Source organism: Hetaerina americana, unplaced genomic scaffold (genome assembly GCF_022747635.1).
Source record: "Hetaerina americana unplaced genomic scaffold, ioHetAmer1.1.p SCAF_392, whole genome shotgun sequence".
Taxonomy (NCBI): Eukaryota; Metazoa; Arthropoda; class Insecta; order Odonata; family Calopterygidae; genus Hetaerina; species Hetaerina americana.
Genome location: NW_027286977.1, coordinates 142049 through 169725, shown reverse-complemented (window position 1 = coordinate 169725; position 27677 = coordinate 142049). Strand labels below are relative to the sequence as shown.

At 39.9% G+C, this 27677-nt stretch overlaps 1 protein-coding gene across 1 annotated transcript; it reads right to left on the bottom strand.

Moving 5' to 3' along the window:
- Positions 1-27677, bottom strand: LOC139691754 (hemocyte protein-glutamine gamma-glutamyltransferase-like). Its single transcript, XM_071589603.1, has 15 exons — positions 27436-27677; positions 22628-22872; positions 19784-20038; positions 17916-18052; positions 15957-16194; positions 14110-14339; positions 13069-13246; positions 10458-10703; positions 7229-7397; positions 6324-6421; positions 6003-6172; positions 4889-5012; positions 3384-3547; positions 1390-1529; positions 1-1099 (listed from the first exon to the last, which is right to left on the bottom strand). Exons 2-15 carry the CDS (start codon positions 22824-22826, stop codon positions 958-960), a joined length of 2490 nt encoding a protein of 829 aa, XP_071445704.1. The 5' UTR covers positions 22827-22872; positions 27436-27677; the 3' UTR covers positions 1-957.

Sequence of the window (27677 nt, the reverse complement as noted above, 5' to 3'; positions counted from 1 at the left end):
TGCATTCAATACTTCTTTTTATTATTCAACTTCTTACAAAGAGAACAAATGAATAACTAGATACAGATATTCAGAGAATTACAAAATTCAACTAGTAAATTAAATGGAGTAATTTATTTTTAAAAATTATATGCTTGTAAACTTACCTTTAATCCCCTTATTTTCGGATAAACCCTAACTACTATAATCAACATTATTCTACAGCGTTTACTTAGCGTATCTGTTATGCCTTTATTGCAACGATGAGGCCAAAAATTAAGATAGCTGAAAAATGAACACAAATGCGTAATAAAACATTATACTTTAATTAACTGAATTATCCTAGGTTTGGGCGTGATGCGCAGAACCTAGAGGGCTATTGAGTCACTGTTTTTAAACTAAAACAAAACATTCCTTCAAGAGAGGTGTTGCACAGTTGCGTGATTGTATTAATTGTGGAAACTGATCATTTGTGAGTGTTTGTGCGTGATTAATTAAATTTCAAAACAAAATAAAAACACAATACGTGAGTGAGCAAACATTCAGGCAAACACTGAGATTAATCAAATCATCTTCAGCAAATAAACTTATATTAACTCCTAATTATTTTACGGTAAACCTAATTATAATGACATTTAAATTCAGCCCTTTGATAAAATAAGACCAACGTAAATTCAAATATGTTTCTACTATCATTAGCTCAGTTCTAACAACCTTATTGAGGCGATCAAGCAAGATTTCCACTAATCGGAACAAAGAGAATACTTATTTTAATACCATTCTCTACTCGCATGGGAAACACCATTCATTGGGTGTTTCGTGAAGCATTTCTGTGCCGTGTGCAATCGGCGGCAGGCGTGGGTGAGCGACTTATTTTTTTGCCAGCGTGTCAGTGCTCGCACTTTCCCTCAGGAGGTGCGTCAACCATTCGGGCCGCCGGGTGGCCTGTCGGCGCCGCTTTGTCTTCCCGCTAGGAACTCAATCGGACACGGTGATGGTGGTTGATCCATTGATCTCCGTCAGTTGTTTCGAGTCGAAGGTGGCCACGATCTTCCTCTGCCCGCTCTTACGCGGGAAGAATCTCTCCGTGAACGTCACCAACTCTCCCGGCTTGACGTCTCTGTCAATGGATAACAAAATGAGAAGAAATTTCAAACAAAATATTATGCATACATAATACAATTGTAGACAGTATCCTTATTAAAGATTTTAGACAGCTGATTTTTCATGGCCATGGCTATCATTTAAAAAATTGGCGCGGGATAAAATCTGACAAACAAGTAATTTTTAATCGTATTTGACATATCAGCCTTTTCTGCAAGAATCTGGCTCTACTTTCCAGACAACTTGTTAATAAAACAAACTAATCCAATTCGGATTTTTGTCAGATCACTTGATTCAATTGGTCACCTCTGCCTTGATATCCTGGGTCTCTGAAGACCCGGACCCTCGACGCTCAGGGTGCAGTTGGTCAGCGGGGTGTCAGTCAAAGGGTTCTGGAAGGAGAGGACGACGGTGCACTCGACGCCAACCCTTGGCGTCCCAGTTACCTGCAAAAAAGGGAGTAATAAATGGGAATTAAACCACAAAAATAAATTAATAAAATTGTCTGATTGGCGCTTTACCCAAATGCGTTAACATTGATGCCTTCACTAAATTAAAACGGTGAGCATACTTGCCAAAACTGTAACCTTAATGTTAAAGATAAAAATGTATATTGTCTGCTTTATTCAAACAAATATCTAGTTATCTGTTTGCCTCCATTAAAATTTTAAGTTATCGCTCGTTCGTAATCCTTTTTAGGTTATAGATTTAGCCACGTCACGCCAGCGCCAACTTTTGCGTTCATTAATTGTTGCGACCTCGTTTCGCATTAATTTTTTCCATCCATTTTCCTTCACTTCAAGTTTCCTGTTCAGTTCGTGCTGTGCTTCCGGGACAAGAAAAGCGTCGATGCGGTCAATCATTAAAAATAAGGAAAGGATTAATTCTGTCAACGACTTTCATATCGATTACTGAAACTGGGAGGTCAGACAATTGAATCTACCCAAATAGAAATTCTGTCACGTTTTAATTTGTCTCGCGCTGGAGTGCACAGAGGCAGTAAAAGGGAGCGTCTGAGGCAACAGCAAACACCCTCTCTATTCACTACTCATCTCCCCTTATTTATTTTTGAACGAAAGCATCTGTCAAAACATGAAAACTGTATGATGGGGGAAGGTTATTGGAGGTATAATTAATGGCCAACCCTCTCCGCATTTGTGATAAATTTTTGTGCCGAGAAATTATAGTTTTGATCAAATTACTGTGGAAAGCATTAATTGTTCTAGTGCTACCGAAATTATGTTTTTAAAACCCAAGTGAATTGATTATTAAGAGCCCAGGTGCATTATTTCAGGTTCACAGATATAGATGCGGATTCCCCAGCCAATAATCCGGCTTTGAAATCGAGGAGTATACAGACCCGTGGATTTTAATACGAGTACCGGGTTTGTACTCGTATGTACCAGGGTTTATCGCCAAAAAAATAAGTTAAATGTTTACTCTAGCATCTTAGACGTCGTAACCAAAGTCCTTGACAATTACCTGCGCGGTCGCACATATCGGCCACTGAACAATGGTAATCACACCATCAAGTACGTATGCCTCTAGATAATTACTCGCTAATGAAAGTTACTCAAGCATGACGAAAGAGGGAATTACTAGAAAGCTCTGAATCTATCGTTTTCCTACTCATATTCTGGCGTCGCAATATGCCACAAATAATATAACGAGCTTCCATTATGTCTAAGGTAGTGTCTAGGGTATTACAATTGACGACCATTGATTCCATTCACTCTCCTATCAAGGTGAAATTGCAACGCTGAAAAATGTCACAATAGTAAATAAATCACTGCCTCCTTTCTTCCGGATGAAGGAATCATTAGCTATACGGAAGGTAAAATTTAAAATAAATCCGAAATATAAGTTTATTCCGATCCTGTCGCAAAAAGCTAAATTACTTTATCATCAACGGATCTCTTTCAGAAAACTTAATTGATTAAAAAATTTGCGCCCTCTTCTATTTAAACTGTGTTTAGGATGTTATTTCGTATGAAACTCGCTTCTTATAAATGTTTAGGTGTTCCATTACAATAGTGCGATACATTTATATCAAAGCTTTAAGGTTTTAAACAATAAATCTGTTTTTGATCTCAATACAAACGGAGAGTTTGTCATCGTTTTTAAAGGTATGTTTCCCCAATGCACTTTTGTGAAATAATTTCAATATTGACTTGGCTCGCATTTCCAGAAAATTTAAATTTCACGGAGCGGTGAAGTTGAATTACTTCGTACTTCCGTTGCTTTTTAACCCGAGCCCCACCTTCACACGCGTACTTGGGAGCCTATCGGGCCTTGATTACCTGCACGTTGAATCGGGGCTTCCTGAGGCAGAAGTCGTCCTCCTCGCTCCAAGACTGCTTCGTCTGCGTCACGTGGGCGATGGCGTTCATCTTGAGGAGGCAGTGGTCGCGGTCCACGCGGTTCAGGTACTCCTTAGGGGCAACCCGGAGTACCATTGTCTCGTCTTTGGGAGAAAAAAGTTAGAAATTGGAATCATTCACTAAAAAAAGGGAAATGAACCAAGAATAATAGAATTCCGAGTTTAAGAAAATGTGGACCATTTGTGCGTGTATTATTGGAATTTTGAAGAAATCAAAAAAAACATTTTCTAGCCGGACGTTTATGAAAAAATTTTATAAGTCTTGCGTTTTTGAACGTCCTTTATGGATCACTTGTTTCTTGAAATCTCTATGGTCCATAGTTGGCTTCTCATTACTTCCATTGGTTGTGCAATGGACGAATAACCGGTGTCATATACACCCGATTCCCGATACGGTACTCAATTTTATTTTAAATTGGCCGGCGAATGCTAATGAAATAATGGATGTGATTCAGTAACATTAGTGTCAATAGAACAGGGTTTTTGGCCACTCAGATTATAATTTAATTTTACACCTATTATCGAGGGTTATTGGGACGCAATCAGGAAAGTTGAAAGACTGCTTGAGTTCAGGATAAGTAGATTGAGGAAAAGAATACTGGGGAACAGGGAAGGAATCGAGAAATAAGATTAACCCACAAGATTCGCCGAAAAACTTAAAGAGACGCTTTTCGAACCCGCAAGACTAAGTATCTCCAATCTCCTGTCGAAGCCCTTTTATTCACCTTCCGAAGCCCTGTTATAACAGAGTTTGATTAGTGTATGACATCTTTTTCCCTCGCACCACTACTGATTCCTGGCCACAGTCTTCACACTAAATGGAGTTCACCGAACACATCCTAAGGCCTGTGCTGTGTGGCGCAGGTCCTAAGGGTCCAGTTCTTGACCTCTACCCAAAGCCTTGTATTTATTAATAAAACTGCAGTGTCCAAAAAAAGTCATAGAACTTGGATGAATTTGAGGTTGTCAGAAGATATACATGGATTTGAACATTGAACAAAGTTTTGCTTTAATTTTGGCAAATGAAAAAATAATATAGCACATCGGTATACATGAATGATTTTGGGGAGATAATTCTTGGAAGAATTAAGATTGAAGACACGTGTTTTTGCTATTGAGAAACTCAAATTACTTGTATCACACGCAGAAATACGGCCAGACTATTTTCTTATATCATCTCTCTCTCTATTTTGATTATTTTCAGTAAATATACAAGGAATAATGACGTGTATTTCATGTAAAAGTACATCTATCCCAATTTGTTAAGCACATGAATACCACAGGTCATTCTTTTGGCACACGGGTACATTCATCCATGCTTCGGAGCATACAGAAGTTTCGGTCTCCCACAGCGGACGTGAGATCACCACTCTCCCCGGGGCACGCGTGAGAATGCCCTGCAACAGCTAGTCGCCGTACGCTCACCTGAGTACGGCTGTATCTCGAACTCGACGCTGGAGCTCTTGATGCGGTGGGCCAGGGCTCCGGTGTACCGGACCGCGTGAACGGACAGCACTGCATGGATAGTTCTCTTCTCGCTCGACTTGTTCTGCAAGTGGAGAGGGAAACACTCATACGCACGGCTTTCCAACGCATGGTTCCGAGTGCAACATTTCTCATCGCAAGTCGGCAGGTATGAATCTGGAGGGAAGGACGAAGAATCGACAACGCACATAACATAGTCATCCGACTATGTTATGAAATGGAAAATAGGAAATGTTATATTTCGCTGGTTAGGTCTCATTTAGAATATGCTGTAAGTATATGGGATCTTCACGAAGTTGGATTGATTGCCGAATCGGATCGTGTGCAGAGTAGAGTAGCTAGATTTGTGAAACGTTGTTAGGACAAACTGAGTGACGTATCAAATTTATTAGAGGATCTAAGTGGAGAATCACTCGCGGTGGGAAGACTAAACTACAGATTAAATCTCTTGCATAACTAGGAAGAATGTCTCTTTGGCAATGATTTTGAAAATGTGTTATTACCCCCTTCATAATATGGTAGGACAGATGATGCCAATAAAATTTGACAGATTAAGTACAGAACAGATAGATTTAAGATGTCATTTTTCCCACAAACAATAAGGGATCAGAATAAAATAATGTTTTAGCTAGTTCTAACAGTTTCCCGTTCCAACAGCTTAAGCTCGCCCCGGTGGAAAAACCCGCGCCCCATTTTATTCAGTTGACTGTAGAAAACAGGTTTTCAACAGGTCTTGGCTTCAAAAATGTAAATCGCTACTTTACTATCCATAATTATGATAATGATTGGGCCACTAATAGTACTCCACAAAATCGGTGACAGTCTTTGAATTAACTAATTGACAGTCTTCAACATTGATTGTGAATGAATATGAAATGCATCTACGCCCATTATTGTACGTAAATCAGCAATAATGATTAATTCATTAAAGTAACGATTTTCATTTAAGTAATTAGGGTAAAACAAAGGATTTTTGCAACCATGCCCAAAAATGGCGCGGAGAAATCCTCGTGTCGATTTAATATTGATGAAAATGTTCAAACTGACGTCTTACCTGAATCTTGACTTTGACGCTGAAGCTTTCTCCGTATGGGACACTGTCAAGTTCCTCCAAGGAGAAAGACACATCTTCTGGTAGTGCGTCTTCAGGGTAGCCATAATAACCCTGAGCGGATCCAGCGGATCTCAGGGCACTGTATGTAGCCAGGCGCTCACTCATGGATCCTGCAGAGAGGATAAACACAAATATACCTCAACCCACACGCGAAAGTCTTTCAGCGGCGGATTCTTCTATGTAGCGACAAAGGGGAAAAAAGGTGTCATAACCTCAGGGATATTAAGCGCTCATGTCAGAAATTTCAAAGGAATGGCTTACCTTCGGGATTTTTGTACTGGTCAGTGATGTCCTCCAAATCATTGTCGCCAAATTCGTCGTCAAGTTTAGGATTCTTCGTGACAACTCTGCGTCCGACGCTGCATGCGATGAAAATATAACATGAGCATTAGTACAGTAAATATTATGTCATTTCGCAAGGGTAAAAGGAACTTCATGTTCGTATTGACTCCCTATAATCACTTGATACTCAGCGCCCTAGCAAATTTTCTTATCTCTTTTTTATTGGTGCCATAATTCCAAGGTCAGATTTCTATCAGTCGATTAGACAACGAAACAGTATCATTTACATTTTTTTGTTTAGATTAATAATCATAATCTTGGTTCCCATCTGTGATTAGATACTGTAGTAAGCTAAGTTAACCATTCTAGTTTGATTTTCACAAGCCTACTGTCCAAAAAAATTATAACTTTATATGTTATTATGTCTTTTAACAATATTTAAGATAGAGCGCATTCATTGATTACATGTGCCCTTAGAGTATACCGCATGCAGTGTAAAATATGACCTACAGTATGCTAGCCTAGGTCGTTTGTTTTCATGTGAAGTAATGTGTAGATGTTTTTAGACTCTGTACTCGAATCAAATATTTAACTCTATTCCATCTATTGAAGTAAAATTTACATAACTTCTTATCAGAATCCCTGAGTTTTATTAAGGGTAAATCAACTGACACGTAGATGGCCATAAGAATAATCTTTCACCGGGGTAAAACCGATGACAATCAGAAGATTCATCAAGTAAAAGTTAATCATAATTGCCAAACAATCGGAAAATCTAATGTAAAATATAAACAATTAGCGAGTGTCGAGGCAAGACCATATTTGGACCTGCGAAGGCGCCGAATAGTCCATATTCCAACCACGCATTTCAAGCCCAACTCAACTGATATTGGTCCACTTTGAGGCGAGTGAAGCCCCACGCGGAGTCTGGGTCCTCCTGGAAATGGAGGATGTCCGCGTTCACTTCGGCGAACACGAAGGCCGTGTCGTAGGCGAAGCCAACCTGTCCGTTACGCACGGCGACGAGGGGCGCTGGGCCGCACTGCATCATCTCTGGAAAGGTGGAGGGAATTTCCACGCTGAAGAATTACTTTTCATAATGAAGATTAAAAAATGTACGATGCGAAACTCCATCGTTTTTTTTGTCTAACTTTCCGAGCACTTCTACGGTCCAGCCGATGAAACTGAAACCCAAGTTTTACAATCGTACATGTCTACACTCTATACGTACAATACCTTCCTCAGCCATCCTACTTCTTGAAAATATCATTACTTAAGAACCTCATCACGTAGAACCTCATCACCCAGTTAAATTGGGAGGGAATAAACTCGAGAAGGTGGACCGTTTCACTTATGCATGTACATAGGTAGTATTTAGGAGGAAAATAGTCGTAGTAGTAGGGATAGTAGAAGGGTACTTGGTTTGGAGATAAATTTGGCATTGGCAAAGAGAAGGAGACTGACGAGGGGTACGCTATGTAAAGAGGCAAAGAAAAGATAAGTAGAGATTTTAATATGGAACGTAACGGAGTATGGACATAAAACGGCCATTTGAGCCAAGATAATGAGTGTAAATTGGAGGCTTTAGAAATGTAGATATGGAGAAGATTTCAGAAAACAAGTTGAACAAATAGGAGTTTTAAAATAATATGGTAGAAGAGATGAGGCGCAAATATTGAGAGATGGTCGAGTTCTGAAGGCCACCAAAGAAAGATAATGTTAGGTCAGCGGGGTAGAGAAAGAAAAATAACGTTTTGGAAGCCATATAGGCAGACAGGTAGAATTAAGTACTGAAGAAAAAATAATATAGAGTAGAGAAAGAGGAAGCCCACGAAACATTTAATACGTAGAGGCTTTTAGGTAGCGTGTATCTATCAAATTATCTTCAACAGATAGATAACCAGAGTTAAGGTTGGGAAAAAGGTGGAGTGGATTGAAAGGAAAACAAGCGAGGAAGCGTTTTGATTGGCAATAGGATGCTGAAGACTCTGATAGAGAGGAGATTGTTAGACGAACGAGAAAGGGTCAGGAATAGGGCAGGGGTGTTGAACGGAATGATGGGAGGAAGAATGAATACGGAGATGAAGAGCGTGTTTGTAGTACGTAGATTAGGATGTCGGGTTGTGTTTATTTAAGAGAGACAAGGAAATTGTCGCTGTACCGTTTGGTAGCTTGGGTCCATCAAAAACCTACCTTAAATGATACATTATGATATTGATAATAAATAAAATACGAGGGTCATCCGGAAAGTAGTACCCGTTCGTGAAATAAAGACACAAAAGTAAATATTAACAAACATAAAAAATTTTATTTGAAAGAGGATACTTTAAACTACTTCTCAACATAATCTCCAAGCAAATTAAGGCATTTGTCATAACGTGTGACAAGTTTCTGTATTCCTGCTGCATAGTCCTTCGCCGCCAGCTCATTGAGATACGCGAGGGACCCATCTTGCACAAATTTTTGCATAATGCAGATGGTGTTTAACAATTTCATGAACAATTGTTCGAGAAACATTGGGAAAATGCTCACAGATGTCATCAATTGTGACGCGCCGATCGTTCCTCACGAATTCGTCAACTGAGCTCACCAGTTGGTCTGTAATGACAGACGGTCTCTCCGAACGCTCATCGTCGTGTGTGTTCCCCCTCCCCATGTTGAAGTTGCGACACCACCGCCGAACAGACGACTCGTCCATTACATTGTCTCCATACACCTCCTTTAATTGGCGATGAATATCACATGGGCGAACGTTTCTTGCATTGAGGAATTTAATCACTGCCCTCACTTCACAACTGGCGGCGTTCTCAATTTTTTTAAACATTGTAAACAATCACAGAAACAACACAGGCAATGCTAGCGTCACGCAACTTGGCTCAGAGAAGGCAGACAAGCCACTGAAGCTATCTGACCTCGTCCAGCGGCTACTCGCGTCGTCAGCACTTCATGCGGCACGAACGGGTACTACTTTCCGGATGACCCTCGTAATAACCACAGTTATCAGCCCGACGGTTGGTTTGATAGGTGCGGTTGGAGCTCACTGAGAAAACGGGTTTTAAGAGCCAGGGAAGCGGCTCTGCCGGCTGTGGTTCCCCAGGAAGATCTGGTACTCGAAAAAAGTCACAGCCTAGGTAAAGCTGTGGGTTCCCAGATGCGTGTTCGGGAATCGAACCCGGAACCTTCGATCAGTATCCCAACTCTCCATCCACTGGCCTACCACGTCTCTTAGTTAAGTTACTCGCCATTGAAATTATCATTCAAACGGCTGCTAGGGCATGGGGAAGGGATTTTACGAAGTCGTGGAAAAAGATAGGAAGAAGTCTGTAGTGAGGATATAGGTGGCGATATAATGGTGATCCTCCCTCACTGTGCTGCAGTCGGGAATTGCCCTGGAGGGAAAACCGAATCTATGAATCTTTCTGTTCCACAATATCTCTCTTTAATTATTGTTCCTCCTGCCGAAATAGTGCAGGGCATGTATTCGTAAATAAAATCATATGATTAACATTTTTACAATATTTTCAATTCAGCGCTGACCCGTCGTATATCCATGGATGCCTATCACAGTGATTGCGTGAATCTTCATGTTGATTCGCACCTTTCTAGCACAAGCCCTTTCTCTCTGTTTTGCTCAACTTTTGAATCGGTGTTCACCGAAAAATCTTCAAATGAAAAAAACAAAAACTATGGGAGATCTAATGATCAATTGTAAGAATTTTAATCATATCACAATACGAAATGATCATAATGCGATACTACGGACATTTCGAGGCCAAGCATATGGGCAATACTATTTGATTGAAACGATTTTCACCCGTATTAACTCAATCAGAATGACAAAAATTTTGTCGGTCTCGTTAAAAATTAAAGTAAACAAGTGATAAACCACATAACGGGCTTAGTACGCTGCCTGGATAATCTCATTACCAGGTTTAACCTTAAATTAACCAACTAGTCATTTGAATCGAACCGGCTTCACCCGATAAAAATCATAGGAGTCTTTAAACGGCCTTCCTTTAAAACATACCGAGGCAACCGCACCGGTAATAGAGAATCCGTCTAGTGGCGAAGACCCCATCGCTAGATTTAGATCGCACACACACACGCACTCACGTTCGCTCTCCTCCTGAGGCGTGGCGTCGATGGCCTGCCATCCGCCGTAGCCTGGAGGCAGATCCGGTCTCGACATCCACACGTCGTTCCAGACGTGGAAGTTCCACAGGGAGTCACACTTGTCGTTCCTGTCCATCTCGCATCCCGTCTGGTCGAAGTATCGCTCGATGGTCAGCGACTGGTTGGCGTCGTGGGCCGACACGTAGTTGGTGACCGAGCGGCAGGGTATCCCGAGGGCTCTGCACACTGAAAGTAGGGAGGTCGGAATTCAGGAGAACATTAAATAGGCGATATGTGATGTGCCCTTAAATGACAGTGTACAGGAGGAATGAGAACGTAAATATATAGGGCGCGCTTAGCTCAATAGTCGAGGCTAATAATGACTAAGAGTGTTTATGATAAATACTACGTTCGGGATTAATCTCGAGTATTATCACCCTACCACCGTAACATGAAGCATTTAAATGAAAACTTACGGATAAGACACTCAAAGCCGATTAGGGGTCATTAAGAGTAATTCCCCATGTAGATTAAATTAACCTAAGAAATTCATTAGTAGCAACTCATTGTTCGTAATATTATTTTGTGCTGATCATTAATAATAATGTACATTTATATTAACGCCCTCGGGATGATGACGGAGTTTGCCATCGGAAAGTCGTCAGCTGAAACCCTGAACCGATGGAAAACTCGCGAAGACTCCACCGCAATCGTGTGCCGGGAAAACACCAAATCTTATAATAAATTATAATTTTTAACAGCGCCCTAAATTGTAAGTGAAGATTTCATCCAGCGGTTAAACAAAATCGCGAGTCATTGCGAGGTCATTCTAGAGAAGGCCTATATCTAATATGAAATATCTCATAGATTTGTCTCCAAAAGGTTCGGAAAATAAACCTTGGATATAAATATGTATTTCTCTGATGTACGCATTGAAATGTGTGCTATTTAGTATTGTTGCACAATTACAGACAATCTTTATCATATACCATAGTGATATGATCTTAATAATATACAATAGTAGTATAGTTTTTACAAATTTATAAATTAAATACTCAGTCTGGCCCTGCTAACTCAGTCAGTTTTGGTTTGATAGCAGATACCACATTCACAAAAATGATAGCTTAAACTGTTGCAATTGCAAAAGCTACATATATTATGTCACGTTTTGTTCCAAGCCCTAATCTATTCTGTATAAAAGCCAGCCTTTTATTCTCCCTTTCTCAACATTTGCTGACTGTAATAATCTTAAATCTTTAGGTATTTCATTGAAAGTTAGAGGTATAGTAATCTCCAATTTTCTTCTACATTGATGGGTATGATTTTTTTGTTATATACTTAATGTTGCCCCTTAATGGTAATTCCTTTTTATTTAAATCAGGTACTTTATATTTGTCATAGATATAGTTTCCTATTATGATACAGCCTGTCTAATGGCAGAATTCCTAATTTTGGAAAGATATTTCTTCGATCTAGAATATTTGTATTTTTTATCTAACCTCAGAAATGTTCTCAAGAATTTTTTGCTGTGTATTTTTTAGTTTATTAATTAAGATAAAATGAGTGTTTTTCGGGTAAAAATGATAGAAAATTGCTTAAGGGTTTTTTCCACTTTGTTCTCTTCGAATTCTTTTCATTTATTTCTGCCTCCGCGGATTCATTAGGATATGAATTAGCATATCAGCCATATACATGGCAGTACAGCACATGCGTAAACGCTGGTGCTGAGATGATGGAATGACAAGTATTTAGTACAACTACCTCCTCTATAAAATCCATGTGTATCGGAAAATCCAAACGGAAATTATATAGACTACTGCGAGCTGTTTAGAAAAATAGTTAACTTGTGAATGACCATTAATTAGTCACTGTATCTCACATTATTCCCATGCGAATTAAGTCGATCATTTTCTAGGCATTTATATTTGAAAGATGTATTTCTGTCCGATTCATTTGTCATGAACATTTCAATAGATAATGATCATCGAAAAAAAGTTTTGGCTGTTTTTCTTAATTTAGCAAGCTTTCGCTGTAAATTCTAAGAAACTGCGAAAGATGACGCGGCAGTAACTTTTTTCGCTGTAAATCTATCGTAACATTTCCACTTCCAAACAAGCACATAATTTTCTAATCACGATTGAATTACAGAAGCTAATTTCATTTTTAAACAGACTTTTTTATTTTATTTGTTTTCAATATCTATTTCCTCGACTATTTCCAATTATTATATACTCGTACTGTTTAACTAAATACGTACCTGGAGCACAACACGAACGGCAACTTTGCGACAGAATACCGGCTGAGGAAATCAATGCAAAACCCAGCAAGCTAATACGCACAAGACAAGTCCAAATATACTTTGTTAGTTGTTGATTCAAACGCTCTAGATCGCCTAGCTCTTGCCTTAAATACGAAAAAACAACTTTTACGCAATAATTTTTCACATGCTGACATAAATATACATGTACTAGAATTAAGAATTGGCATCGATAGAATGGGACAAATTCAATGCAATGTAAACTCGAATTTACATGTTTCACTTTCATCCGATTGCAGGATACCTGTCATGTCAGATTTTAATGATAGGATGCAAAAGGTACTGGGTACTTACATGTCACCGTCAATGCAGAAAACACCCAGCATTGCCCGTATCTCACGGATCGACCACCTCCGCGCAGGTATTCCTCCAGAATGGCAACACTTCCAGTCCACGCGGTCGGGGCAGTGCCGTCCTTGTATCCTCCATGCCAGCGTCCCATCAGCAATCCGTCGTCATCAACGGAATTAATCTAATAAATTACGACAATGGGGTTTGATGAAATTTCTTGTTTTGGAATTGTAGAGTAGCACGTAACTGATTAATGAAATTCTCAATTTTTCATTAGATGGCGATGAAAACAATTTTCAGGTACGCTTTTATCTCAAAAATATATGTGTATGTGTGTATATATAGTACATATGTTTTTACAGTGTACGGCGCTTCAATTCGGACAAATGAAACAGCTGGGTTTTCGTGTTTGAATATAATTATATATATATATATATATATATATATATATATATATATATATATATATATATACACATACATGTATACATATATATACATACATATATACATATATATTAATACATATACATACACAATTTTTAAATTACATATGTAAAATGGGAAATATTGAAAGCAATTCTGAATTGATCCAAGTTGTACTAATACATTCATAACTCCCAGTGTAAAAACCCACTACTAAAACAACATCTGCGACTAAAATTTAAAGTAAACTTAAATATCTATGTCAAGTCACAAAAATGTCTATTGGTTGTCAATGGAAAGATATATCATCTCACATGGTATACGCTGATGATAATTAAATTATTCCTCCAAGAATAATAGTAATGAAATTATTCTCCATTTATCTTTAACATTTAATTAACAGAATCCATATGTGACCATCGAATCAACGCAATAGGAGTAATATGATATTTCCTCATCCTTTGATGCATCGTGAACTCAGACGCAAGGACAACAAAAAGGATGGACTTGGGAAAGGCGACTTTGTCGAGGGCAAACGACAAAGGGCAACGACGAAAAATGAAACGACTGAGTCCCTTATAGCCAAATTTGAAAGAGTAACAAAAAGAGAGCACTGACCACGGCAGACAAAGCCCGGGAAACTTTAACGGGGTCGCCTCGCTCCTCGTGCCTCAGGCGGGAGAGCTCGAGGAGACAAGCAGTGGCGGGCAGGACCACGTCCTCGAACTGGCCGTACACCCAGCGGCGTCCAACCGGCTGGCGGTATGAACCGCCCACCCAAACCTTCCCGTGCTCGTTCTCCACGTACTCCTTGCGATCCGCCTCTTCCTCCATGTACACGCCATCCTCTGGGAAGAGTGGAGGACACAAGGAGGACGTTAGGTCAGGGAAGACAATCGGAAAGAGATAAACGGAACAGGAATCAAGGTATCCATCCAAGGGAGACCGAGTCAAAATGTAACCACACATGGCATGTTTTGTTTTTAATACCCACTAGAATGTTACAACAGAACATACCTATAACAAGCTCGCTCGAAATGGAAAATAATAAATGATTCGCTAATGAGAGCACATTTATCACAATCCGACTCACTGAGCCAGTATATTCCAAATGGGCGTCAAGTGTAATGGTGGAAAAGTAATCATATTGGCAAAGGGATGATTAATTTTCAAATGTCCATTAATTATAAGAATTTTTCACATTTAATTCTTTTGCGAAATAGAGCACGCATTGCGTTTATGTGACTATTAAAGCCATTATTAACTGAAGACAGCAATATTGTGTTCGATTGGAAGCTTTTTCAAAAAAATATTCTACTTTCAGAAATCTACTGCAAACAATAAATAATGAATAAATGTATGATTGGGTGTATACTGACGAAAAAAGGATTTCAAGAAATTCTGAAAAAAAATAAAATATTCAATCCGAATTTCCACTTAATTGTATCTCCATGTAGATCCTCGCACATTTTTTAGTCAAGCAAAATTATGGTTGTCAGATTTGGTGCTATTTAAAAAAAAGAGCTTCGAATAATGTTTTAATTAGTGTCAAGAACGTTTATTCGTTTTCATTTGCTTTTAGAGAGAAATGTCATTAACGGTGAATTTAATTTTGAATTTACGAGCATAATGCTCGATACATACTTTATGGTAGTTAATCATACGTGGATTAAAAAGTGAATAATTATATCTTTTTAAGTTCCACTGATTTTTATTTTAAAAAACGACCGGTTCCGTCGAATATTCGACATCATCAGGTACAATATACAGGACTTTTTGACTTTCTCCCAAGTTCTTCCAACCCCCTTCCCCCAACACCACACCTCCCCTCCACCCAAAACCCCTCCCGCCATAAACGTCAAAAAGTCCTGTACACGTATTTTACCTGATGATGTCGATTATTCGACGAAACCGGTCATTTTTTAAATAAAAAAACAGTGGAACTTATTAAGTTGTTATTATTCACTTTTCATCACAAAGTCCATCAAGTTGAGTCGAAAACCACAGAATTCATACGAGGATTACATTTAAGGGAAACTTTTAATTTTTCTATAAGTTGGTACCTACTAGTAGTAAATAATAATTTTTCAAATTTGGTAAATAATATTTATCAAAAACGTGAAATATTCGAAATTGTTGTCATTAATAAATCGAATTTTCCATAGGGATTGTTGAAGAGCAAGACAATTCATTTTGACCTGGATCAGGTACCTGATGATGACGACTAAGCGTTGAAACTTGTTGTACGAAAATCAAGAACAGTGGCAATATACATTGTGCTCTTCATATAATGACTCACAATCATCTTGATCATTGCGAAATCATTGTTTTTCATCCAAGATAGAAAGCCTATCCAAAACCCAGGGCTTAAAATGATTAAAACATTACAACTCTGTCTGCGAATTATGCATGAACTATCGTGGCATAAATTCGGGAAGTATTGAACGGACCATTGGACCACTCACCTTTACACCAGGGGTTGAAGAGGATGTAAATGTCCGTGTCGCACTTGTACTCCCTCCTGGCGAGCTGCGGGGGCGGCCCTCCGTCGCCTTCGGCTCCTTCCTCCCCCTCCCCACGCCTCCTCCGTGCTCCCCGCCCTCCGTCCGCGCCCGCAGCCGCACCCACCGCCCGGGAACTTCCGCGCTCGCTCTCCACGGTGCAGCGCCAAATGCCCACGGGCGCCGTGCTCGGGATGTGAACCTGCGGACCCCAAGAGGTAGGTCAACACGAGCGGAATGTATCCAGCCCATTGTCGAATTTGTTTCCGGAGCACCACTGAGAGTTTTAAACTGAACCGAATATTCTGAGCGTTCAAACCTGATGGCTCATGATTTTCTGCTCCCAAGGGATGAGAGGACTTAAAGTGGAGTGGGTTATTCGGATTGTTGATTAAACTGATTTTTTTCTTTCAGCTTAGCTGGACTGGAGTATGTTATTAATAAATTAAAAGGGGCAAAGAATAACAATGCGCTCACGGCCTTTCCCTTTCGTAGCACACTTAATTGATTCCACCTATGAACTCCAAAAGGAAAGTGTCGAGACGTCTGCTAATGTATGACTAAAAATTAATGAGACGTGCTATTTGAAAATTATAATTTAAGAAAAACTTGTTTGCTCTCTGTGGACTTCGCAATAAACGAAAATGTAGGGAAATCATCTCTAATGAGTTTACATCAATATTAATGTGGTAATGGAGGTAGAAGAATATTTTTTTCGCGGTGCGAAGTTTGGTTTATAATTTTTAATTTAAACTCTAGATGCAAAGAGCGGAAGGGAGGAAGTAGAAAATGTATACACCAATAAATCACGCTTTGTTTAACAAAAATACCTGGAGCACAATCTTATTGCAATAATATAGCATTTATTTTGTTCTGTGCAAAATGAGCACTTCATACAAGGTACTTTAACTATTAGGGTAAATCCGTCAATAAACTAATTTTAAGAATTTCTTTCACTCAAACACGAGCATTAGCATTTAAATTCAAAACTCAAAATCCAGAATTCCAGCTTAATAGTTGAAAGAGCTCAGGGGATTTGGTTTTTAATTGTACACACTATTTCGGCAAAGTATGGCAGAAACAATGTTTCACAAAAATCAGTCTGAAAATTCAATGGTTTAAATCTACGCCTTAGCTTAATAATGCCCTCAGTATTCAATACTACGATATGTGAACATAAATGTTAAATTTGAACGAAATTAATATGCACATAAAAGTCGATCCAACTGGGCTCATTTCTGAACGATTACTAAGGGAATGTCGGAAGAAAAGATCTAGGACCCGGACGGAATATTTGATCTAATTAAAATAATCTCTCTAGGAACTTGTTTCTTTGCACATGGATGGGTCTTTAGGGACTTTAAATGTATACGCCACCGCTACATCGGAGAGAAGCGTACGGAAAACTGTAAAATTTTACGATGGGTTATGAAGGGTTTATAGAAAAAGTGGTGTCACATAAAAATAAATTGAATTTTAACCGAGTAGCACCTTACATAAATAACAAAAACAGGCAACTTCTTGCTCCAATGCTTATATAAGGACACATGGTTGACTGTACCACTGGCTACAGTGATTTAAACTTGTGAAAAATATGAATTCGTGAGTAAGTGTTGCGTAATTATTGAGTAAATGAAGGTTGAAAAACTCTAGTATTGGCGTGGGGGAGAGCTACGTAATAATGGTGGCATAGAAGAACGTCAGCACAGACCCAAAAACGTTTCTCCCGCTAGTATGGCGACTTTTTTCCTTCAAAAGGTCATTTAATATAAAATCAAATACAACAGGCATATTTTATAAGCAAAGACGATTTTCATTCTATTTTTTTAAATAATTATTTGAGAAGTGAACGGAGTTACTCTATGACGAAGGCATTAACTCCATCCAGAGCAGGTATCCTTAAACGTTCATCGGCGTACCCACCTCGAGGATGAGGGTCTTCCCTTCCTTCCGCTGCACGTTTGCCTCCCACACGTCCTTCTTGCAGCCGCCGTTGGATCTCTGCTCCAGGGGGATCGGGAGAACGGCTCGAGTGCCCTTGGTGGACACGGGGTTGGGCCCTGTCGAAGGGTTCAAACAGCACATTCACCGTAAGGTGAGTTGGGTCACATGGATGTGTAGCGATTAATCCGTAAAAAAATGTATCAACTCCACCATAGTAATCATTAAATATCTGAAAGAATTCAATGCAATACAAACAGGTCGGAGGTGGTTATAAACCTACATCAGTTTAATTACAAGATGACTAGACAACTTAATTATCATGAGAATCCCCATTGATATGACACCCATAATCTCATATAAATAATCGAAATATTAATAGAGGTCATAGCATGTGCACTTATATATTATATATATATATATATATATATATATATATATATATATATAATACATATTATATTAAAAGGTAATCTACCGGTTAAGGTAGGTTTTTGGATGGATACAACTACCAAATAAATATATTGTGACTCCTAACAAAAAACAATCCAGCATCCTACGCTATAACAAGTTCCTCTTCATCTGTGTACTTCTCTCCTCCCTTCCTCCCGTCCAACATCCCTATCCTGTTCCTTCCCTGCCTCTTTAGGATTTCTCCCAACAAACCCCTCTCTTCGCCCACCATACCAAGTACTTCCTCATTTGTTTTCCTCTCTGTCCATTTCACCTTCTCCATTCTTCTCCACACCCACATTTCAAAAGCCTCCAGTCTACGTCTATCCTCCTGCTTCAATGACCACGTTTCCGCACCGTACATAGCTACGCTCCGTATCAAAGTTTTTACGAGTCTTTTCTTAACATCCTTACTCAACGTCCCTGTCATCGACTCTCTCCTCCTTATAAAAGACTCTTTTCCTAGCACAATTCTTCTCCTCACATCCCTACTACTTTGACCGTGTTGTGTAATCTGCGGGGGGTTTATGCAACCAAGGGCCCCGATCCATTAGCCTAGAGATGGCTTTAGGGAGCTGTTTCACCTACCAAAGGAGAAGTAGGCGGCACAAGAGGAAAGGACAGTAGGCCTTCCCCACCTCTCCTGTGTTCGTCCTTTATATGTGTTCCTATCGCTTTTACTTATACCTATTTCCATGTGAATGAATATTTATTTTGCCATATGGTGGGTTTTCGTGTTTGAATGTGTATTTGGCCAATGTGGCTCGTCTCTTTCTTCTGGCTATGCGTGCCACGAAACGCAGTGGGCCTATCCATTATGACGTTGCATGATTGCTTTCCTACTGTCCTTTCCTCTTGTGTCGTCTACACACACTTCGTTTCCTTTCCGTTTAATTATTTTTTAACATGTGTTTTTCCTATTATACTTAATAAATTACATATTCTTTTAGGAAATAATCATTATTTATCTTTGAAAAAAGGACCCGTGACACGGATGTGACTGTAATGATTTAGTGAAATACATAGATTTTAAAGTAATAGCTAAGGAAATGGTGAGCCATCCCAATGATAGAAAATGTTCGAAAATATTTAACTACGGAAAAATATTTCCCGGGAGACAGCGAGTAGGTTTTGGATTACCGCAGTGTTACTTAATTTAAAAGATGACACGAAAAAAAATTTAGATAAGCCAGGAGAATCATCAGAACGGGGCTGTCATCGAAAAGAGAGCTGAAAACTGATTTTCAATCAGGAGTATCCCGTCACTGTCGAGGTGTTGTCGACACCCACTCGTAGATTGCACTAGACTCAATTAGGGTTGCAGGCATGCATGGGTTAAAACACTCCTTCCTTGGAGGCGGTCGGTTCCGAGGCGGCAATAACCCCCGTTCACTCACCGAAGGAAAAGATGAGTCGGATGGCGTCCTTCTTGTACTCAGGGGGACGGTCGAAGCGGACGGCGAAGAAGAAGTCGGCGCCGCGGCGGAGGACGGGGGTGCCCCGCAGGGAGTTGCCGGTGTGGCCTGAGCCGTCGCCTCCTCCCCCTGGGCAGATGGACGTGAGCTCGTAGGCCTCCGTGTGGTGGGCGGACGCATTCTGGCGGATGTAGAACTCGGTCACCTCGACCGTCAGAGGCTGAAGGTCTTGCGGGACTGCAAACAATAAAAATACGTTATTTCAAGTTTCCAAGCCGTTATTTACATACATAGCAGTATAGTTCTATAGGTGGAATTCTGAACGGAGGGTCCCGGGTTCAAACTCCAGTCGATGCCTCAAGAAAATCACATTTGAAGTTGATAGAACTTCTTGGGAAGTTGAATGAAGAGGAACTGTGCCCCCTCCTTGAATACGTGAATTTCGCACACCTCCTGGCTAAAATCATTGTGAACACTATCCTCACCAACCAAGAGCCAACTAATTGGTTTATCGCCACGATTATGACTTTATTCCCCTTAACTGTAAAGTGAGGTGATGTATTTTCATGACGGCGTCATACTTTCCTTGAATGAGAGATTGGTCGAGGATAATGTCGAAACCTCTCATTCGTAGGTGTGTACTGTAGGTTTCTAACGCTGTCAGTTAGCGCGAAAGAAAGCGAAAGAGTAAACTTTAAAGGGACTTTCATAAAACGGAGAAATGTTTCACCGTGTAGTTACTCCCACCTTAAATTGAAGTTGCTACAAGCTGGTGACTGTTTTGTGCTAAAGAATGAAAATGGGTGTCCAACTCCAGGTTGGTGATTTTGTCAGAAAACGGCTTGCACTCGCTAGACCAGCAGCATTCCTCGAGCATTGATTTGACTGACGTCATTTTTCAGATATTTTCCCCTACTTTATTCGATAAATCCAATCAAAACTTTCCATTTTACTTTAACCGCGATTGTGAATCTGGAAATCTGATGAACCAAGCATGGCTTGTTTGATGGGTATCAGTATAGAACTTACTTCGTGCTAAGTCATGCGTTGCAGTAAATGACGATCCCGGGAGGAGAATAAACTCCCCGTGCATGGAGAGGCTTTCGTATTAATATCTAATAAGGAGAAGTTCGCAGTACGGAGGGACGTTGATCTGGTGCAGGAGAATCGTGCCTTCGGTCCCAACGCCCCATTTTACACATAGGAAGTACATATAGTCTATTTGCTGAGGGTAGATACAAGGTTATGACGATATCACGGCTTTCCTTCAATGAATTAGAGGCCCATACAAGAACTTACATATTAAATTACCCCTCGGGGAAGCGTGAGAGAAAAAGAAAGAGGGAATTTGACGTCACAGGAAGAGTTTAAAACCATACATCACGACGCGACGTCTACACCATAGTGGGGATTCGAGCTCACTATCTTCTGATTACCCTGAGAGTGTACTTTCTTCAAGGAATTGCCTCGCTTGAGATACATTACGTGGAATCATTATGTTAAATGAACACAGTGAGAAGAGTAGCACCAAAAAAAAACAATTTCATCTGGTAGATGAGACCGTATTTACCGTGTGATAGATCATATCATCCCACACGAATATTAATGGAGAATATTTCTGGCGGGGAATTTATTGTCGCCAAATTCATATGATAAGGGCCCGAGTTCGAGTCTTTGCGGTGACCAGCGTCCCAGAATAACTGCCGAAGGAATGTTAGTTTTCACAGTTTAGACGTTTCACAAGACTCTTAGTCGCTTGAATCATTTGATAAAACACACAGGTTTCAATGCATCGCACAAAATGTCGCGATCAAAACATTAATAATGAAACTGTCAAATGATAATTCGTTACATAAATTGTATGGGTTCCCCAAGCGCCTTAATAATCACATGGTATGCAACCCGCCAAACTTTAATGCTTTGAGGGTCAACATACTCTTCAGCCTAAAGAAATCACTTTAAAAAAACATCTCTATAATTATAAGACATAGGATTGACCTGGGTGACTCCTCCAGGAGCAATCATGATTGAAATTGACAGCATAGATCCATGGGTCATCGAAACGTTGAAATTTCTCCCCGCCTTTTTCAAAGCCGAAGTCCATCGGAGGGTCAAACGCAATTCGCCCTTGCTCGAAAGATTTTGTTTCTTAAACGTTTTCCGTTATAAAAGACAAGTTTTTTTTCAAATATTGGTCGATAAAAAGAGCTGGTTAACATTAAGGATGAATTTTCAGGAAGGAGAGCGAGCTGAATGTGTCTGCAGTTGTGAATGGAAGCATAAAGGAGGAGAACCATTAAAAGGCCAAAGAGGAGGATAAGAATAAGTACATGAGACATCCTGGACGATGAAGTAAATGTAACAAGGACAGAAAAAGGTTATAACTGAATTGAGCGGTGAACTGCGTCAACCAATATGAGTAATGAGGATCACTAATATTGCAGTTATTCGCACCGAAGAATGGCTTCATCGGCGAGGAGAAATCCCTGTTCACAATTAACCGTGTGAAATTTAGAAGTTAATGTGATCCGGGTCGGTTCCATCCCCCACCCATGGATTCTCATCAAGTTACGGTACCCGAAAAATCACACGGCTTGGGTTCGGCCTAGGGCATCCCTACGTATCACCGGGATCAGGACAAGGAACCCTAAGATCAGTGGCCAAGACCCATAAACCCATAAAACCACCACGCTGTCGATGACCACTGGTGATGGCGATAATTAAAATAGATATTAAAAAATTTCACCCCGCATCATTTACCACGTGCTACGAGAAAAGGAGGGAAAGGTTATTGGATCATTGCAGGGCTCATTGAGTGCGACTCACCTGGGTTCCTGTCCGGGTTGGCCTCGGACTCCAGGAGGCGGCGAAGCTTCAGCTCCCTCGAGAATCTGCTCATCATATCCCGAACGTAGTTGTAGTAGCGGGGACTAGTCCAGATGGGGTCCCGGCCGGCGCTGGAGGCCTCCCGGCGGAATCCGCTTGGGAGGCCCATGGATGCTGAGTGCACGGATGGGCACGACATTGTACGATGTTCTCTCTGCTATGTCGGAGGAGTGGCCTCTTGGGTTCTGTTTGAAGAAAGCAGAGAATTGCCGGATGAAGTGAAGAGCGACGCGCGTTATGAACTGCAAAGATGATTCTCAGGCAATGCCCACTGTTAATATACGGCTAATGACGTCAGTGAACTCGGGTTTCCTTCCCTTATAAGTCTAGTCAACAAAAACGGAGAGTCGTGAGCATGGACTGAACCGGGGAAGTTTCGAAATTTGCGAAAACAAGGAAATATTTCTTAAATGATAAATGGCAATGTGATTTTCCAGTATTTATATATATTTACCACAACGCGCTTCTAGGATTCCGTCATCGTAATATTGCAAAACTAACATAATAACTGAAGCTAAGGGTTAGTAGAAATGTATCGCCGTGAATAAAATAGAAATAGCTTTTAATTACGTCGTCCTTTCTCAATTGCAAAATGGAAATATTCCACGATGTATTACATTAGCGGATATTGGCGAACAATACTATTTATTCGTGGAGGCGACCGATTTCATTGATACCATTAGGAATGGGAGAGTGATTGCCAAGAGTGGAAGGAAATTAAATGAATGGAAGGGAGTGCGGAGAGAAAACCTTGCGAGTTCTGCATTGACTTATGCCGGAAATGAAAAACGCCCACAGGTCACACAGTTTGTGTCCTATTAGATATACTGATCGTTGAAATGGTCTACATTCGGAGCCTAAGCGGAAGTTGGAACGTCAATACGAAATCCACCAATGACAATGCTCGAACTTGGATCCTAGCCACGTAATGCTAGCGCACTAGCGACCAAAGTAACACGATTCTTTGGTACGAGTACATGAAAATGTTTTCAGGAGGAAATCTTAGGGATTGTTCAGCACTGAGCGAGGATAATTGTATCGGAGAACAAGTCTTGAGTTAATCAGGTGTCTGTTGTAATTATTCACGTAATTGATATAACGTAGATTATTTTACTTTAAAAGAAACTTTGCAATTTTTTCTCAGTGATGAAAGTTGCCAAACTTCCTCCGGGTGTTTTACAACATTTTACTGTCATATTATTAACAAATAATTTCATTTCATTATGAATTATTAATTAGCTTCAAAGTAGCAACCCCACTGTCATGTGCACATCCACGTGTTAATAATTCCCCTATTCACGAAGCTATATCTGGCTTTAAACTTGAGAAAACTTTCTTTTACCAAAGCGATGACTTAGATTATAATGTGAAAAACAAAAACAAATGTAAACATTAAAAGTTAATTTTATCTGTTATTACAGCAAAATAAAACGGGAACTCCTGATCATCTTAGCGATGTACAAATTAATTTTCTGTTAAAATCGACCACAATGGGCCTGTAGTAGTAGTTTTTCGTGGAGGCGACTGACAGCTACGATCGTTTGTGCAAGTGAAAAGATAGATAGGTAATTTGGTAGGGGTATAATGTTCAGGGAATTGAGGGAAATTCAGCGTCGGAATCATCCCACTCTTAATGAATGGGGCCAATGAGGTGGCACAATTTGAAGGTCCCTTCCGAAGGACGGTGTACTCAACTTGAAGAGCTCTCTATAAAGCACCCAAATAGGGATCGGGATCAACCCGGTCCACTCAATGGAATCGGATGCCTTTAAAGCGATAACCATTGTTGAATAAAAATAATCAATTTGTTGATTAATAATATTTTCTTCAGGAGCTGAAAGATTCAATCGTTGAATAAATACTCTCAATGGGACCCCCACAATTCTTATTCAGTGTGCCCTAGCAGACTTCTCCCCAGGCACGTGTTTTCGCGGAGCACTTTGCAGTCAAGGTGATAAGGAGATTTCTCCGAGTCGCACATACGCACGCAGAGCCGTTCTCGTCCATTTTTCACTGGAGGGGAAGAGCTTGTAAGTGGACGGGCCGAAATAGACCCGCATACGGGCGGGGATATGAGAACATTTTCCACGCGTTTGAGTCATGCCCCGGCGAAGGAAGTGCAATACCAGCGTTCAGAGCGTAACCAACGAGCCATGATTCAATTTGACGCAGTCCATTTACATCTAGTTCATTTGCAAATGTGTAAAAATGTACGTGTCTGAATACTTTGCCCGTTCTGTGTCATTCGCCTCATTTAAGCGGCAATCGTTCTTAATGGAGTTTCTTTCGTTCGTTTGCTTTGATTTCGCTGGCTCGGATAATTTATTTAGGCTAATCTAATTGAACATTTCAAATTTTCATGGTTGATAGTCTCGACACGTATATAATCTCCGGCTACATTCGAGTTTTACTCTACATTTCAGTCCTTAATGATTGAATTGAAAGTTCAATAATGAGAAATTGCACTCGGCTAATGAGACATAGAATGACATTCTTAAACTTTTTCCCATCTGAGTTGATTTCATTCCATAAAGCCGTAAACGACAATTACTTCTAAAAGTAAACGAGGTATCAACGACAGTATATTAAAGTTCACTTTCTCTGAATCTCTTAAACGGGCTGGAAGAATTTGAAGACTTGCGTTGGATGGATATGGTAATTTATATTATTCCCGGATACCCTTGAACATATTGGATCAAATAATCACGATCTATGTTATGATTTTCATTAGTTATGTTGATACTGGCAAAGAATTCTGCATATATAGTGTATGACAATAACGGAATGTGACATTTTCAAAAATAAAGTCGAGGAATTAGGATACCGATAAATGTATCATGATGATTTCCTGTCCACCATGATTAATAGTTGTATTCTTATATAAAAAACATAAAAACTGCTGAAACAAGTAGTCACGGATATTACTTAATTTTAGTTAAAGTTGTTACAGTGTTTCGGAAACTTCAATGGTCATTAAGATGATATGAGAGATAATACTGTAATGATGTTTTCGTAGGTTAATTATATAATACTTACAACTTCGTACAGAAATGGCTGTATTAAGTTTTATTACTTTATTCGTATAATTATTATTGCAGTGTTTCCATTTTTGGCCATTCCTTCAGATTGATAATTTCCTATAAAATAGGTCCAGCAGACTTCTATTGTACTTAAGCTACTGATTTCATTTCACTCAAAGTTCATAGAATAAAAATTCTTGCCCTTGGTAATACATTATATTTGAGATCTTACACATAAATGCAATCCTCATTTTTCCTCTCTTAATGAGGAACACCACTCTCGATGTAGGAAACCAGGGCCATTTTTTATTCTTTGAATTGACGAAGCTCTTGATAAGGTTCAGTGGAATGTGGAGTGATGATATTTAACTTTAATGCCATTGATTAAGAAGAAGAAAAAGTTATAAAATATTTCCCAGTTATTTTTTGAGCGTATAAAAGTGTACTCCTCCCCACATTATTGCATGGAAGCGAAACTTATGTATGCAAGGCAAGCGTAAATGAAAACTAAATGAGTTGGGTATGAGATATCTGAGGAATGTTCGTGGTAAACATAAAAGGGATTGGTGGAAGAATGAGCGCGTTGTGAGGGAATGTGGATAGGCTACTCCACTAATGGAAAAGCATGAAAGAAGTGTGTTACGCTGGCTTGGATCATGTTGAGAGAATAGATTGGAGTCGATTCACCAAACAGACACATCAGGGAAGAGCCTATATGACCTGTGAGGGGGAGGGGTGGACCGATATAGTATTCATGGGTTAACATGGTCGACGAGACTCTCAAGATGAAGCCTCAACATAAGAATGCATGAAATAATTCATACATTAGGCACACTCGAAGGGAATATTCAAGGACACGGCTGAAACGAAGAAATTAACGAGTGTGAGTAATTTTCGCGTCACAATCTAACATTTGACTTTTACACTGAGCCTAAAACCGAAAAAATTCTGTGTGAATGGTAGTTTGTATTTTCTTTAAGGGGCGTTCCCATTTTTTCGCATTATCCTTCCAAGTGTAGCTCCTTCATGAGTGACTGGTAGGAGAAAGACATGAAATTTTATGGCATTCCCTTTAGACTACATTTTTTAAAACGAATAAAAAAATTGGATCTTGGTCGTTTTTCTTCCCTAGCCCTTGGATATAGCATAAGCAGTCCTAGATATCGCAATATCAAAACATTGTTCTCATTAGTTCATCAAGGGTTTTCCGCAAATCATAAAGGGGTTATAGATCTCTGAAAACTCCAGCTGAAACCAGTCCCGTAGTTCTGGCTGGATGAGTTTTTTTCTCCGGTTTAAATTTCGCTTTCATTTCTTCTCATTCAGTAAGTGACGTCAAGTTTTACACTTCGGATTCGTATTAAGAATGTATAAAATTAGCGTATAACACGTAAGGCGTCAAAATATTTCTGTTTAATTTTTCCATAGCACTGGAGTTTTATCATACTATTTATACTTTTCCCTGGAGTGCTGCAATAATACATTTCGTCTGTCGATTTATAGCCCGTGATGATCGATATTGAAATTTGACGTGATGATTTTGAGACCAACCAACTTCTTCCTGGTTTTCATTACAAAGAAAGCAATGCATTGAGGGCAATAAAAAAAGGCTGGACCCAAACAATATAATTTTCCCCAAACTCTGAAGCCGCGTGTATTCTAAAGTCTGCCCTAAACCCGCGATGCACAGCTACAGGTCAACAGGATCGGGAGGAAGCGAACACTTACGTGGAGCTGTGGCCGGAAACGTCGCCGTAAGAGGACGGATGATCCGGCTCCAATTCAGGGAAGATCTTTCGGGACGCTTCTCTCTCCCTCTCACACACACTTCCCAATTCAAAGGAGGACTCTCCCCGAGTGATGGAAAAGGGTGAAAACTTCTTCCTCCTTCCTTCCCACAGAAGACGGGACGCACTAGTAAAGGGTACCCCTGCAGAGTGAGTCGGACTGCAGCCGACTGTGGAGTTCAT

Excerpts from the sequence above, each read along its gene's own strand:
- LOC139691754 (XM_071589603.1), bottom strand. The coding sequence starts at position 22,826 with ATGTCGTGCCCATCCGTGCACTCAGCATCCATGGGCCTCCCAAGCGGA. Across the intron at positions 20,039-22,627 it reads CAACCCGGACAGGAACCCAG|TCCCGCAAGACCTTCAGCCT; the intron begins GTGAGTCGCACT and ends TATTGTTTGCAG. Across the intron at positions 10,704-13,068 it reads TTCTGCATTGACGGTGACAT|TGTGCAGAGCCCTCGGGATA; the intron begins GTAAGTACCCAG and ends CCCTACTTTCAG.